The sequence below is a fragment of the Idiotropiscis lumnitzeri genome, unplaced genomic scaffold (genome assembly GCF_059441095.1).
Source record: "Idiotropiscis lumnitzeri isolate Australia: NSW breed Sydney's pygmy pipehorse unplaced genomic scaffold, RoL_Ilum_1.0 HiC_scaffold_35, whole genome shotgun sequence".
Lineage (NCBI taxonomy): Eukaryota > Metazoa > Chordata > Actinopteri > Syngnathiformes > Syngnathidae > Idiotropiscis > Idiotropiscis lumnitzeri.
In genome coordinates, this window is record NW_028283573.1 from 1,624,347 (window position 1) to 1,639,372 (window position 15,026).

The window sequence follows — 15,026 nt, forward strand, 5'->3', positions numbered from 1 at the left end:
CGTGTGCGACAAAGGGACTCAAAGCAGCATTGAGGACTTGTGAAAGGGGACGACTGTGACTCAACGTCAGCCTCTGCTGAGTCATGACACTATTCCCGCCTGGACAATCATCACCTCGAGGGTATATCAAAGACGCAGCATAATGAAGTGTGAGGATGAAAGACTACAGTGTAACTTTTTATTTTTTTTGCCCTCCCAGAATGTCCTTGGCAGCAATTGCGGGTAGAAAGAGATGGAGACACACCTGATTGTGTTGAGACTGCTCCACTAGTTTAGCAGAAAACAGAAAGTGAGCATATTAAAAGGTGAGTAAGAAGCTCCAATGTGACATACTGATGCATAAGCAAGATGGTGTCTTTTATTTCTACTGAGCTCACAATCTTCTTGGCGTTAGTCAGTTTTCCAAGAAGCAAGCAGACGGAAAAAGCGCTGCAGAACTCGTCAGGATCGCTCATTAGCGGACAGGAAACCCAGATAATAAAGTGCAGACAAAAGGCAAAAACCTGATCCGACCTTTGTCCGCCAGCTACTCCCAGTATTTCCCTGAAAATCTATAGGATTCTGTCTTTGTCTTTTGCTGGAGTTGAAAATGTGTTTGTCACTTATAAAACAGCAAATTACATATAATTATATATGATACAATATGATATGGTAAAAACTATTGTTCAGTGTCATATGATACAATCAAATAATAATAATCAAGGGGTCGCTATCATTTGGTGAATTAAGATACGATACAATGACATATGATTCGGTGCAACGTGATATGTACTGTAATACAATACAATACAATACAGTATGGTCAAATGTGATATGATTGGATAAAATATGATCTAACAAAGGGTTGGGCAAACTTTTTGATTGGTGGGCCACAATGGGTTCTAAAATTTGACAGAGGGGGCCGGACTAGGAGCAGATGGATGGAGTGGTTTGGTAACCTCACGTCATCGGAGAAAAAATACATTAAATTTTAAATGATAGTGAATTAAAGCATTCCAACAATATCTATGTCTTTGAAAAACCACAGTATTTAGAAAATAAAACATTAACAAGGTTTATTCATTTAATTTTTTCAAAGTTCGGCGGGCCGGATTAAAACCTTTAACGGGCCACTTGTGGCCCCCGGGCCATAGTTTGCCCACGCCTGATCTAACACAATACAATACTATACCATGCAATACACTTTGGTGCTGTATGATACATTATGAAATGCAATTTGGGTGTAATGAGATTCAGTATCATGTATTCCAGTAAGATATGGTTCGACATGATAAAATACTGCAAGCTAAGGTATAGAAAGTACATCAGGATAGGATAAGATACGAGATGGCATAATGCAATTGCGCCTGGAAAATATCCAAACATATGCTGAATGAACGATAAGGTATGATTCAGTACTGTGTGATACAATATGGAAGAATACAGTGTGGAATGGTATGTAGGATATTATATGAAACAAAACGGTATAATGTGGTACAATGTATTATTTTATACAATACGCAATATGAGATATAGTCTGATACAATGTGTTTGGCTGCACTACAATATGATATAAATTATCATATGAGCTGTTAACATATGTTATGGTCGGTGTGATGTGAAACGATACTATACCTAATACGACACAACATAATACAATGCATCCCGTGACACTTCAGAATATGATGCAATATGATATGTGAGTAAAAGAAAAATTAGTAGTTTGATCCCATGCAACAAATACGTAAAACAATCCGAAAATAATAATAGAAGTCGTCCAGCTTCACCGTGTCTGTCTGTGTCTCACTTAAGTCAAGATATGAGAAGTTCTCAGTAGATATGAAAAGTTCTGAGGAGATATATGAGCTCTCTCTCATCAGGGGTCCGACTCTGACTGCACTCCCATGGAATTCCTGGCGGCGTGTGCCCACACTCCCTGTCCTTTTTTACACATTTGGATGAGTGATGGTGGAATGATTCAGGTGTGGAAAATCAGATGGGCCCACACGAGGAATGTATTATGTCCTCATGAGAAGAGCTGGTCAACTGGCATCCGCCAGGAAAAACACGGCGACTAAAAAATAAATAAACAATAATATATGATATAATGTGACTTGAATAAAACAATATGGTACAATAACGGTAAAAGAGCGTAGGATACAATAATGTGTGGCAAATTTTCACGCACAATGCATACCCAGGTATTAGAAGCTACAATGCGGTGTGATGCGCTGATATGATACGGCGATACGATGCACTACGATACATTCCAACACATTGCGATACAGAACGATACTGCAGTGTGGTACAATCAAATAAAATATGATACTGCACTATATAGGACAGTACGAAAGGTTTAAACACATCAGCTTCACCACACTTATTGAACACTTTAGTCCATGTTTTGTGATAGCAGACTGGAACAGAATAGCCGAAGAAATAAAGCATTCCCTGCACATGCACGGTCTGTCAACAGGGGGCAGCGTGTGTCAGCATGTGCTGTTTGTGGGCATGTGAGAGATTGCGTGTGCATGCGTGCGCGCGTGTGTGTGTTACCACTCTGTGCCATCCGCCTCCCTGCTTTCTCTCATGCCAAAGCCCATTAACAGCTTAGAATGGGTGCAAGCTGACTCAGTAGGTCAGAATGTTACTTGACATTCTTTTGGCGGCTTTATCTCATGATAACAGACAAACACAGCGAGCCGACGTGTGTGCATGTGTGTGTGAAACTGTATCCTAATTGATTTATTAGGGACTCATTGCTCATCAAGTCCAGCAAGTGTGCTTTGTTCTACAGCTTTGCATTGGGTTGGGAAAAGTTCGATACGGTCTACAACACAGAGGTCGTCATAATTTCCAACTTCTGGCAATGGAAAAAAGGGTTTGGGAATGATGCAGTTCTTTCTCAGAGCAAATTTTTATGCACCATATCAAACTGTATCTTTTTGTGCGGTATCATGAAATTGTAAATCGACTCAATATTATCTCCTTATTGTGCCATAACATGACCGTGATATATTATATCAAATCATACTGTACCGCATTGCAGCATACCACACTCACTGTCCAACATATTCATATTTGAACGTATTTTTCCATGAGTAAAGTCGTCAGCCATGTTTTTTCATTTTCATTTGAACTGCGTTATTGAATTTGGACTTTGTAAACCACACGCGTAATTCCCATATTTCCCAGTTATCATGAACACAGCACGGTTGGCGCGCAACCTTTTCCCCTGCCATATCGGTCAAAGTTGTCAACCATGATTTTTCGTTTACATTTAACCAATTTCAAGTTGGCATACTACCTCCTCCTTACTTATAAGCAAGCACTCACCACTGTCTTCTTGCGTTGTTGATCTTCTTCATCTGAAGTGGGCGTGTCTATGAGGATCATGTGACACGGGAGTAAAGAAGGAGTTGAGCGTTTAGCTAACGGCTTTGTGTCGCCATGTAAACAAACACTCGGATGACGACCACCGCTCTATTGCCATCGCTCATTGTGTGTAAAGGCCGCCGTAAAAGGGCTTTATCTTCTTCACATCATCTGCAAACTGTTGGAAGAAGAACATATTGATTTTGAATGATGTCCAACAGGATGTTTGCTGTAGCTGGGCTCAAAGAGCGCAGTGGTGTGGCGCGTGTTCTTTGGATTCAACTGCAACACAATGGAGGGAGGTAGCAGAGTTATATGTTCGATCCAAAATGTGATTAAAACCCTAAAATTTACCGGCAATCCTGCTGCATTTGCTCAGGCAAGTGAGCATTTAGTTAATAAATTGGGCAAAAAGTAGGTCTGTAGCATGTAAATATGGCTTAAATGAGACAGACACAGACCAAAACAGTCCCCCGCGCAAAGTGTTTGTTTGAAATCAGTTGCAGCGAAAGATTCAAAGACAAGCAACTTATTTTTACAGACTGACTGACTACCTTCACTCATGTTTGATTTTGTTTCAGATTTTAAGCGCACTTTCTTCTTTCATTATTGGTTTAATTAAGAACAGATCTGAAGTCAGAAGTAAAATGCTGTTAATCCCAAGTGATGCGTAAATTTCAAAATACCTCATTTTTCATTATTTCTATTTTACAAAGAAATCGTGATTAAAACAGCCCTACTGTCTCATGATAGACATGCATCGCAAATTCCAAGTTGCTAAGTGAAACTCGCTTGGGTTGCTGAATTTTTAAAAACATTCCCGTAGGTGCGACAGAGTTTCTCTTTGAAGATTCCCGACAAATGAGCCTACCTTTTTGTGGGTTTACTTGTAATAGCCATGTCTTGCAAATTTCAGGTTGCCAAGTCAAATTTGCTTCGGGGGTCAGATTTTGAAAAATGTCTTAACATGCCAAACATGTATCACAAAACAGCCAAGGAATCACAAAGCCACATTCACAACTCTCTGAGATCAAATGAGGATAGGGGTGGGGACTGTCTAGACGGTACCTGCAGGGTCACAGGTCAAGGCAGGTCAGAGGTTGGAAGTTATCCTCAGCCAATGGGAAAAGGACGCTCATGACCATGACAGCAGGCATTTGAGGCCCGACAACCACTTGGATGTTTCTGCGCCGCCCCCCGCCCCCTTTCTGTATGATTGTCAGTGTAGGATTGTATACGTGTCTATCAGGCCCACAGCTGTGGAAGGAATGACAGCGGCCATAATTCACACGCGTGTAATTACACGAGAGAGTGGCGCATTCACCTGGAGGACAGGTGTGTTCGAGCAAGACGTTCAATTAGAGCAAGCAAAGCATGCACGTAGGAAACTGATGCGGGTTTATTTGTAACATCACGTAAGAAGATGAACATGTACCTCCAGGCTTGTTTGGACACTCACACAACACACACACGCGCGCGCACACAAAAAAACACATTGTCTACATACGCTTTTTCCACGATGAAAGTGGATAACGTCAGGCTAAACATGACTCGACGTGTTTTTATTTACAATATGGCAGTGACTTCGCCGCTACAAATATAATACAGACATTTTTTTTTTCAGAGCAAACATTCAGTCTGTCGATGCGGCCATTACATTAAAAAAAAAAAAAAAAAGAATTTGTACAATTTACAATTAATCTTGGAAATTCTGTGTTTGGCATTTCTGGCCAATCTGCTCTGTCTTGGTAGGTGTTGTGGGATTTTTGAAGTATCTATAAATCATTTTGAAGCTCACCGAACATGTAGTGCCTTGACTCAAAATTTGCCACCCACATGCTATGACAACATTTTTTTTGAATGTTTTGCTATTACATATCATACGTATGTGACATCTGTGTGCTTTAAATATGTCAGAAAGGAATAATTTGTCGTTGAAAGACACCTGGAAATGGCCCAAATGAGACCAAAAATGGCTGCTTCAAAACAAACGGGCAGAATTCCTAAACATTTTTTTTGTGGGTCTCCTCATGATAAAAACAGCCACCAAATTTCATCTTGCTCGCTGAATCTGGATTTAGGTGCTGGATTTTTAAAACCTCCATTAAAAATCCCTGGAAAGAAGCCGAAACGGACTGCTTTCAAACCGCATATGCAGCCTTCCCGCACGGTTCCGGGAAAAGCCACTTTGAGGCTTTTTTTTGTGGCTCTACTACTAGGCGAGTCTATCATGAAAAAAAATGTCCATATTGCTAAGTGACACTCGCTTGAGGGGCTGAATTTTGAAAAAGCCACAACTGTCCAAAAAGTCTTCATAAGATGAACCATTGACGTTGGTCTTGTTTTTGACGCAGAGCTGGCACTTTTTTTTTTTTCATTGAACATGATTCACATTAACAAAAAGGAAGCAACACTCTTTTCTGACTTCTTCCCAAAAATGTCCGGGAAGTCAACAACTTGAGACGACCGACAATCTATTTACATGAAGAGTTTGTCCTCTGTCCAGTGTCGGGACACACAGTAGTTCTTCCCTCGTAATCCTCAGGCGCAACAGTCCCGCTCATGCTGGCAAAACAAGAGCGGGTGGGATGTCAAGGAGGTGGAGGTGGAGGTGGAGGGTTGGGATGACGACGAGGAAGTTGAAGAAGATGAGGCCGGGTCGGTGGTGGCGAGCAGGGATGGGTAGGGGCTCATCTTGTCGATGTTGACGTAGGTGGTGTTGAGCAGGACGTAGTGCTCGCCGCTGAAGCTGGAGAAGATATTTGCGATGCTGGAGACCAGGTCGGAGAACGACGGACGACGCTCCTGCTTCGGGTGCCAACACTCCACCATCACGGTGTAGCTGCAAGGAAGACGGCAGGGATTCAATTTGAGGCGGGGCAGTGTGAAGGGGGCCGGGGCCAAACCACGTAAAAGAGCGGAAAAATTTGGATCTGGGGTGTTTCTGCCTTCCACGGATTGTTACGGTTGTCAAGGACCGCTAGAAATGGGCGAGGAGTTTGAAATGACCACTTCAATCCATCCAGTACCGCTTCTCCTCACGAGAGTCGCGGGGGGTGCTGGAGCCTATCGCAGCTGTTTTCGGGCAGTAGGCGGGGGGCACCCTGAACGGGTTGCCAGCCAATCGCAGGGCACACATAGACGAACAACCATCCGCGCTCACGCTCACACCTGGGGGCAATTTAGAGTGTTCAATCCACCTGCCATGCATGTTTTTTTTGGGAATGTGGGAGGAAACTGGAGTACCCGGAGAAAACCCACGCAGGCACGGGGAGAAGATGCAAACTCGAACCCACAACCTCTGCACCGTGGGGCCATCGTGCAAAGCAGTCGTCCATCGATGACAATCACTATTACATTACATTCACTAATGAATAACGTGATTATCACAAAGCTAATAAACTCCAAATACACGTAAATGACCTGAAATAAAACCAAGAACAAAAAAGAAAAATTCTGATCGCATCAATCAGGTTTCACCTCCGTGTGTCAGGAAACGCTGCCCGTCAAAACAGGACAAGAGCAGATCCAAAAAAAGCGTTCTTTGACAGAGAAGGCAAGATGCATTGCAAATCTTTGACACTTTGCCTGATTGATGGTCCTTCCTGACAAGGGCGCTTGGAATGCCGACGCAATGGGCGCTCAGCAACGAGTTAAGATAAGGAAACACAAAGAGGGAAAGAGAGCTGGCATCCGATTTCCAGGAGCAGAAGCGGTAAGAAAAAGGAAAAAAAGGTTCGCCTTGGCCAGCAGCTGTCATGTCACGTTTGTTTCATGACGCCTGTTTTTACTTGTCCGCTTCCCACAAATCAGCATTGAAACTCTTGACTTTGCTTTGAGGTGATTTCAAATAGTTCACTTCAAGGTCAGTCATTGAAATTTAATAAATCACATGTTGAATTCATTCCTCAAATTAAAAGCCTTGATGATGGCCGTTTAGATTAATAATAATTTCTTGTTCGTTAAACCTTGTATGATGACGCAATAATCAAAATTTATATCTTTTTTTTTCTTTCTAAGTTAAAGCTTTTGTTGTTGTTGTTGTTTTTTTTTTCATTTTTTTACTGTCCTGCACATTTTAAAAGTTGTAAAGCTTCTTTTTTAAAAGTAATTTATTTTATTTTCTTTTTTTACATGTTTAGGTTTTATTTACATTCTTTTGTGCATTAGATTTATTTTTCTTTTTTTTTAACACTTGAAAATGTCACAGATTTTCTAAAAGCATTTCATCTATTGTAAGTATTTTTTTTTCTTTTTCTCCCCCCAACTTTTATATATGTCATACGATACACATAAAAAAAGTATAAAATAAATTTATATTTGCTGTTGCAAGACACAGTAATAAAAAATGTACTACATTTATTTTTGTGGATTTTCCTGCAGAAATCCTTTGTTAAAACATTAAAAAAAAAAAAAATTATTTGACTTATCTTTTAGCCCCCCAGATTCTTTAATAAGTGTGGATATACTGCCCTTCACCGACCCTAAAAAAATAAAATACTTAAAAAAAAAAAAAAATTAAAAATTCTTTGAATAGGTGAATCCACATGAATATGCGGTTGTTCACTGTATTAGCGTTTTTGAATTATTTGATCAAGATGGAGGGGTGAGCGTGATGACACTTACAGGGAATCGGGGCAAAACTCTGGCTGCAGCAAGCGGCGCCCCTGCAGGAGGAACACGGTAATGTCGAATGAGTTGACATCGGAATAGGGCGGCGCCCCGCGAGTCATCAGCTCCCATAGCAACACGCCAAACGACCACTGGAGAGCAAACACAAACAAGTGTCAACGGAGACAAAAATTCAGATTTTTTTTTAACAGTGTTAAATCAAGGTATCAGTGCATTTTTGTCAGTATAAATTTGGTACCACGTCAGACTTGGTGGTGAACTTGTGCGTCTGCAGGCTCTCCAGCGCCATCCACTTAACGGGCAGCTTGACACCGCTTTTGTTGTGGACGCTGTAGTACTCTTTGTCGTAGACGTCGCGCGCCAGCCCGAAGTCGGCCACCTTCACCGTGTAGCTCTCATCCAGCCTGTCAACGCAAAAGCACAAAAAAAAAAAAAAGTAATCCGTCAATGACAGCCATTTACAGCATGAATTTTCACATCATTCCATAGATCATAAATTAAATGGACTTTTTATTGAAAAAAGATGCAATTAATATCTCTTAGATTATTTTCACACTTGGCAGATACAATTTATGAGCCACATCGGACCTTTTGGTGCGCCAATTCTGTCTACACTCTGTGTACTCACATGCAGTTCCTGGCCGCCAGGTCCCTGTGGACGAACTTCTTGCTGGCCAGGTACTCCATCCCTCGGGCTACCTGGAGTCCAAAGCCCATCAGGTCCTTCACCGTCGGGTTCTGCGGGACAGCAACGGACCAGTCAGTGAGGAGAAGTCATAACGTTACTTCCGAGTCTTTCCAGATTGTTAATCATCCAACAAAAAGCTCTTCTGTAACTAGACCGTTTTATAAATATGTTCACAGTGTGTTGAAATCGAGTGTTTGAGTACATTCACCTGTATTTATTTGTATTTGTGTACACAGTGGTGCTTTGAGATACGAGTGACCCAGTTTAGGAGTTTTTTATGATACAAGCTGTCGTTTGGCTGATTCCTTGACTGATTACTCTACTTCTAAAAAGGTTCGTTCGCTAGTGAAAACCCTTTAAGCAATGAATATTTGAAGACAAATGGCGGAGACACTGAACTAATATGACTGCAGCTTACTGAGGAGTTGTGACCGTCTCCTTGCAGATCCAAAAGGTGTTTTTATTGCACTGACCCAAAAGGTCGAAGCGTACGCATCACAAAGATTCGCACAATCACAATGAATTTATCAAGATGCACAAACTTTTTAGTTCTTCAAATTCAATTGAATGATATTACTGTATGTTCTTATAAAGATGTTTTTTTTTTTTTTTTTTAATTATGATATGACTGGCGGCACAGTGGGTGACTGGTTAGCACGTCCGCCTCACAGTGCAGAGGTGGGCTCAAATCCAGTCCCGGCCTTGGTGCATTGAGTTTGCATGTTCTTCCCGTGCATGCGTGGGTTTTCACCCCGATTCCAAATACAATGCCTGGTAGGTTAATTGAAAAGTCTAGATTTCAAGCCTGTAAAACCCCTTCGTTTGATCTTACGTGGCCTTCGTCGCGGATGAAGTTGCGCAGGTCCCCGTGCTTCATGTAGGGCAGAACCATGAGCGGCGAGCCCTCGGGCGGCAGGCAGATGCCCAGCAGCGACAGCACGTTGGCATGGCTGAAGTCCTTCATGATGATGCCCTCCTTCAGGAACTGGGTCACCTCCTCCAAGTCCGTGATGCCTTTCGGCAGACAAAAACGTAAGCACCTCTGGAAGCAGGTCAGTTTGTCTGCGTGAAATGATGGCTCAGGAAATGCAAGCCTCCTCCATCGCTTGGGTGTGTCTGCGGAATGTGCTGAGATGACGACATGTTTGAAGCGCACAAATATCGTTGGCAGCCGGAATATATCCCACTGGATCGTCACCGTCTCTACAACGCAACAATGAGGCGCTCTTAGGTGGCCATAACAGCACGAAATTCCAGTCTGGACACCATCTGACAAATAAAACAACAAGTTCCTCCCCTCCTTGCGCACACTCAATCGACAACGAGGTGTTCTAAAGCAGCCACATCAGTCCAAAGTCGCAGTCGAGTTTGACTTTTTTTTCCTACCCACTCTTCCGCCTTCCTCAGAGCGTTGTGCATGCACTCGGAGCCAACAACAAGGCACTCTAAAGCAGACACACCAGTGTAACGTGTCGTTCCACCTGTTGGCCGTTTATTTTTTTCCGCTGACCTTTTTCCCTTCCTCACCGTGACCTGCTTGCACTGCGACCAACAACTCCGCACGCGACATATGCGGAACTGTCATTAAGTGCAACCTCGCTTGCGCGGTATAGTGTCAGAGCCGTATCAAAGCGGCCTGGTGTGAAAAATGTCAGATCTGACGTTACGACACCAACGTGTCCGTTTTGCAGAATCTATGTATGAAAGTGGGACATCAGAATGGAATTGCTGGTCCTGTGTGTCCTTTGACCGGTTGTCATAGCGACAGGTAGAAGCCTCCACGTGGAACAAAAGGCAACAAAGAGATGAGGAATCAAAAGGTTGAGATCCCAGGGGGCGAGACCTCATCCCATCCCGTCCCCTTACTGTCATCTTTACTAGATTAAAATCTTTACCGGGCCACGCTAATTCATCTTTTGTAGCCCGCCCAACGTTAAAAAAAAAAATAGAATAAAAATAAAGCGATTCTTTGTTAACGTGAATGCCATACTATGTTTGATTGGATGGCATTATGGAAACATAAATATGTTACATTTCAGATTATTTTGTGTGAAAACATCTCTGTCAAAAAAGAATCCTGCAAAATAAACTATAGTGAGTCAATGTTTCAAATAAATCAATAAATCATTTATTGTAAGCCACCCGCAAAAAAGTGTTAAAATGTTCGCCAAAAGTTTTAAAACCTTATTAAAAATGTTAAAGATTCCAAATATCTAAATATATGTTTAAGTCAAAAACATCATGTAATTCTATAATGAAATTAAGAATTGTACAAATAAGGGTCTTACTATAACTATTTAATGTAACGTGAAATGTAAAAAGATTCTTTTTTTCAATAAAATATTTCATATATTACAGCATATTTCATTATTTATTTATTTTAAATTTAATTCATTCAAAAGTTTTAAAAATTCTAAAATGTACCTAAAATATTTAAAAATAATGAATGAATAATTAATGATAAATTCATTACTCTAACCCCCCAAAAAATCTAAAAAACACATTTGTAAATGCATTCCGAAAAGTAAAAAAATAAGGAAAAGAATTGTTAAAAAATATACAAATTTATAAAAAAGTAAAAATTGAACAATTTAAATTAATAGCAAAAATTTAAGAATAAACATTTGAAAATGTGTGAAAAGGTAAAAAAAAAAAAGCGATCTTACGGTTCAGAGATTTGATGGCGCAGTGTTGGTTCTGACCGTCTGGCTCCAGTAAAGTTCCATGAAAGACGCATCCAAAGTGACCTGCGCAACACGTCACATTTCATACATTCAGGAATTCATATTTAGATCACATTTAATATCTACGCAGTGAAGCACATTTACATGATATTTCACATTTACACACCTTCAGACACAGCATGTGACTTGATTATGAGTAACTCAACACCGGGCTTTATTCATTAACACCCCCTACAATGAATTATAGCTGCAGTTTGCGGGCATGAGAGTTCTCAAGCGGGCGGTGGTGGGAAGGAAATGAGCGCGACGTTCCCCTATCACGCTGTCGCAGATGGCCGAGGGTGTCGGGTTGCGAGCGCCGCAGGAATTAGTCGCGGTGAAACCGCGGCGAAAATTAGAGCCTCCTTTTCCTTCACGGGATAATCTCAAAGCTGGCGGCGGCGGGGTGGAGAGGGGTTTGCGCGCCCCGCAGGGTTGTTGTGTTGCGTACGAATACGAGCCATGGTCGGCCATCTTTGTAGTGTCAGAGTACCGTGGTGGTGTTTCTGCTAACAACTCACTACGACTCACCTCTGCCGATGACTTGGTTGAGGTGCAACAGGAGTCTGTCTTGAGCGATCACCACATGCTGGACTTGGTTCAGAAGGTCGGGATGTAGACTGGACAGGTCGATGTGGACCGGCGCCATCAGCAGCGGCGACACCAGCTCACCCTCCATCCCCAGCCCGCGGGCTAGCGCCCCCAACCGGGGCGACAGCATCTCTCGGCTGGACCCGAAAAGGACGGGGGCCGCCCGGCACGTCTCGGGGCGCTCAGTACCCTGGTCTAAGGGGGCGAGGAACACAAAAAAAAAAAAAGCTGCTTGGTTATGTATGATAAACGACACTTGGCACAATAGAAATGAATGAATTAGGACTTATTTGGAGTTTTTGAGCCAGATGCTGATTGTAAAGGGCAAAATAAAATTGTGCCAAATGATTAATGAGCCTATTCATTAAAAAAATATACTGAACAATTAATAGAATAACAATTGTTTGGGCCAATAATAACAATAGGAATTCCAGGCAGAAAGAACATTTGATTGTTTTACTTTGTCCTTTAGTGTTTGGTTAACTTGGGAAATGACTAAACTGGGAACATTTTCCGTCGGGCGGCGGAATGTTTGAAGGTCATTACATTTTATCTTATGTTGTGACATACGTTGATGTGTAAAAAAAAAACAAAAACAAAAAAACAATCGGCAAAAAGAAATCTGCCGATTTTTGGTGATTTTTAAAAGGGCTAATATCGGCCGATCAAATCGGCTGGCCAGTTAATTGGTCAGAGAGAAGAGATTTTTTTTTTGCTTTTTTGCAAAAACTACAAAGTTTAAAAGGATAACACCTGCGGATTGATCAGTTTGATCTAAATCGAAATAATCACAAAAGTAAAAGAAAAAAAAGACAATTTTGGGTGATTTTAAAAGGGCTAATATCAGCCTATCAAATCGTCAGGCTGATTAAACAGTCACACTCTACTACTAGTAAGGAAAACAATCCTTAAAATAAAAAAATAAAATTAATAAAAAAAACTGACAATTTTTGGCAATTTTAAATTCATCGGCCAGCCATTTAAATTGATTGGGCTCGAATAGAAATAATCCATAGAGTAAAAAAAAAAAAACAAAACAACAGCTAAGAGCTAATATCATCTGATTAAATTGGCCAGCACATTAATCACGGGCCCCACTAGAGTAAAAAAAAAAAAAACTAGTCGTGATGTCTCCTCTTGCTGCCTTGTACAATATAAATCAACAGAACCTGTAGTAGCAACAATCTAGTGTAATCATCATCAATAATCTGTGACAATATTGACAACTGTTTTGAATATTTCTACCACAAATACTGTAGCCTGACAATATGGTGAGATATTACAGACGTGTTGCTGCAGGTCTGAATGATGTCACATTTGTGTGTGTGTGGGGGGAATCTCTGATGTGTTGATCAGTCCTGAGGGAGTGCGTGAGGTTGTGCTATTAGCTAATAAGTTAAAGTCATGTTCCTGTGCACTAGGTAGACAGATGAGATCATTGTAATTCTCAGGGGGGGGTCGACTCGGGGGGGGGGGCGTACATGGAGGGCGTGAGGAGGGCCGGGGGGAGAGTATAGAATAGAAGAATATTCTATATTATATATAGAATAGAATATTCCCAACTGACAAGACAACTAGAGGAGCAGGGACAACAGCGTCAAAGACGCGCCAGCTGTGCAGCAGCCGATAGGGAGAAGCTTCCACGTACCCTCCAGTAGCGTACTTCTATAGTCCACAGATTCGTGAGACACCATTTCGTTCGTGGGACTGACGCTCCTGGCGCTCGCAAGCCTGTCCAGATGCTGGATGTCACCGCGACCGTCGTACCACACCTCAGATAGTTCTACAGGAAGAAGGTGAAACATGTGAATGATTTTAAAGTGTTTTTTTTTTTTTTTTTGGTCCACCATCCACAACAAATAAATTTTTTCATATTACATTCGATGCTTAGTTAGCACAGAGAAATCCACCACAATGAGGCCTTGGTGGAAGTCCTCACCATCAATGCGCTTGTTCCTGCGCCACATGAGCAGTGTGGCAAGCATCAGCAGGAGCAGGCTAACCAACACGCAGCCCACCACCAGACCCGTGTAGTCCTGTTCCTGCGCCAGCGTCACCTTGCCCAGGTGGCGGATGGAGTCGGCCTGTCGCCACTGGAAAAGAGCTTCAGATTAGTCACAGAATGTGCGCGTGTGCGCGTGTGTGTAAAATGTAAAAAAATAAAATAAAATAATGCAATAAAGGGTTTTTAATTAAATTAATGTAATTGTAAGCGAATGGTTCAAATATATATTTTTTTACATATAAAAAATAATGTAGTGAACGCTTTATATATTTTAATTATTTATTTGTTTCTATACTAATCAGAAAACATTAAATTAATAAAAATAACTTCTACTTTATGAATGATTGGTTTATATATTTTCATATATTGACATACTGGAACTACACAAATAATGTGATGAAAAATGAAAACACAGATTATAGTAAAACATGTAAACAGTCATTTAAAAGCATCTATACATTAAGTTACAAATACTTTGTTTTTTTACATAAGAAAACAGACAAAAAATCATCTTTTAAAAATCTGAAGAAAAAAAAAACAATAACAAATCCCATCTTTTTTTAGATTGAATGGGTCATAAATGATATATTTTACACTTAAATACAAATTAATAATGTGATGCATGGCAGATACATTTTAATATTAAATTAAAAAAAATAATAACAAATTTCACCATAGTGTGATTGAATGGATCGTCTGGACCACTTTAATCTGGGGTCCTACCTAGATTCCAAATCTTTAAAACGGAATGGTTTGCAGTTGCGATAAAAAAAAATAAATAAATAAAATTGCAAACAATGTATAGCAGTCCATCTTAGTGTGATTGAACGGCTTATATGGACCACTTTTATCTGAGGGATAGCTAGGTTTGATCCCCTTGAGCCATATAGAGCGATTATTTATACACACACATGCACCCCCCCCCACACACACACACCCCCCCACACCTAAACACAGTTATCTGAGGTCAGATTACATCAGTGATATTGCCTCTGCTTTTATTAAGTTTAGTGGATATGAGGTTACCACTTTG

General features: G+C 41.0%; 1 protein-coding gene and 1 long non-coding RNA gene across 3 annotated transcripts in view; both read right to left on the reverse strand.

The window, feature by feature from the left end:
* Positions 1 to 1,074: 1,074 nt before the first annotated feature.
* On the reverse strand, positions 1,075 to 4,367 carry LOC148315897 (uncharacterized). The gene is made up of 3 exons (XR_015840536.1): positions 4,226 to 4,367; positions 3,316 to 3,532; positions 1,075 to 2,053 (listed from the first exon to the last, which is right to left on the reverse strand). It is a non-coding gene; the product is annotated as an uncharacterized LOC148315897 (long non-coding RNA).
* A 364-nt stretch (positions 4,368 to 4,731) lies between these two features.
* Positions 4,732 to 15,026, reverse strand: part of met (MET proto-oncogene, receptor tyrosine kinase) — a 52,860-nt gene continuing 42,565 nt past the window's right edge. For both annotated transcript variants that reach the window (XM_088287259.1, XM_088287258.1), the window contains exons 16-24: positions 13,928 to 14,081; positions 13,637 to 13,771; positions 11,929 to 12,183; positions 11,341 to 11,421; positions 9,507 to 9,688; positions 8,615 to 8,724; positions 8,225 to 8,390; positions 7,981 to 8,117; positions 4,732 to 6,196 (exon numbers count right to left, since the gene is read on the reverse strand). In XM_088287259.1, the coding sequence (XP_088143385.1) occupies positions 5,896 to 6,196; positions 7,981 to 8,117; positions 8,225 to 8,390; positions 8,615 to 8,724; positions 9,507 to 9,688; positions 11,341 to 11,421; positions 11,929 to 12,183; positions 13,637 to 13,771; positions 13,928 to 14,081 (1,521 nt within the window). In that variant the 3' untranslated portion in view covers positions 4,732 to 5,895. The remainder of the gene's footprint in view (positions 6,197 to 7,980; positions 8,118 to 8,224; positions 8,391 to 8,614; positions 8,725 to 9,506; positions 9,689 to 11,340; positions 11,422 to 11,928; positions 12,184 to 13,636; positions 13,772 to 13,927; positions 14,082 to 15,026) is intronic.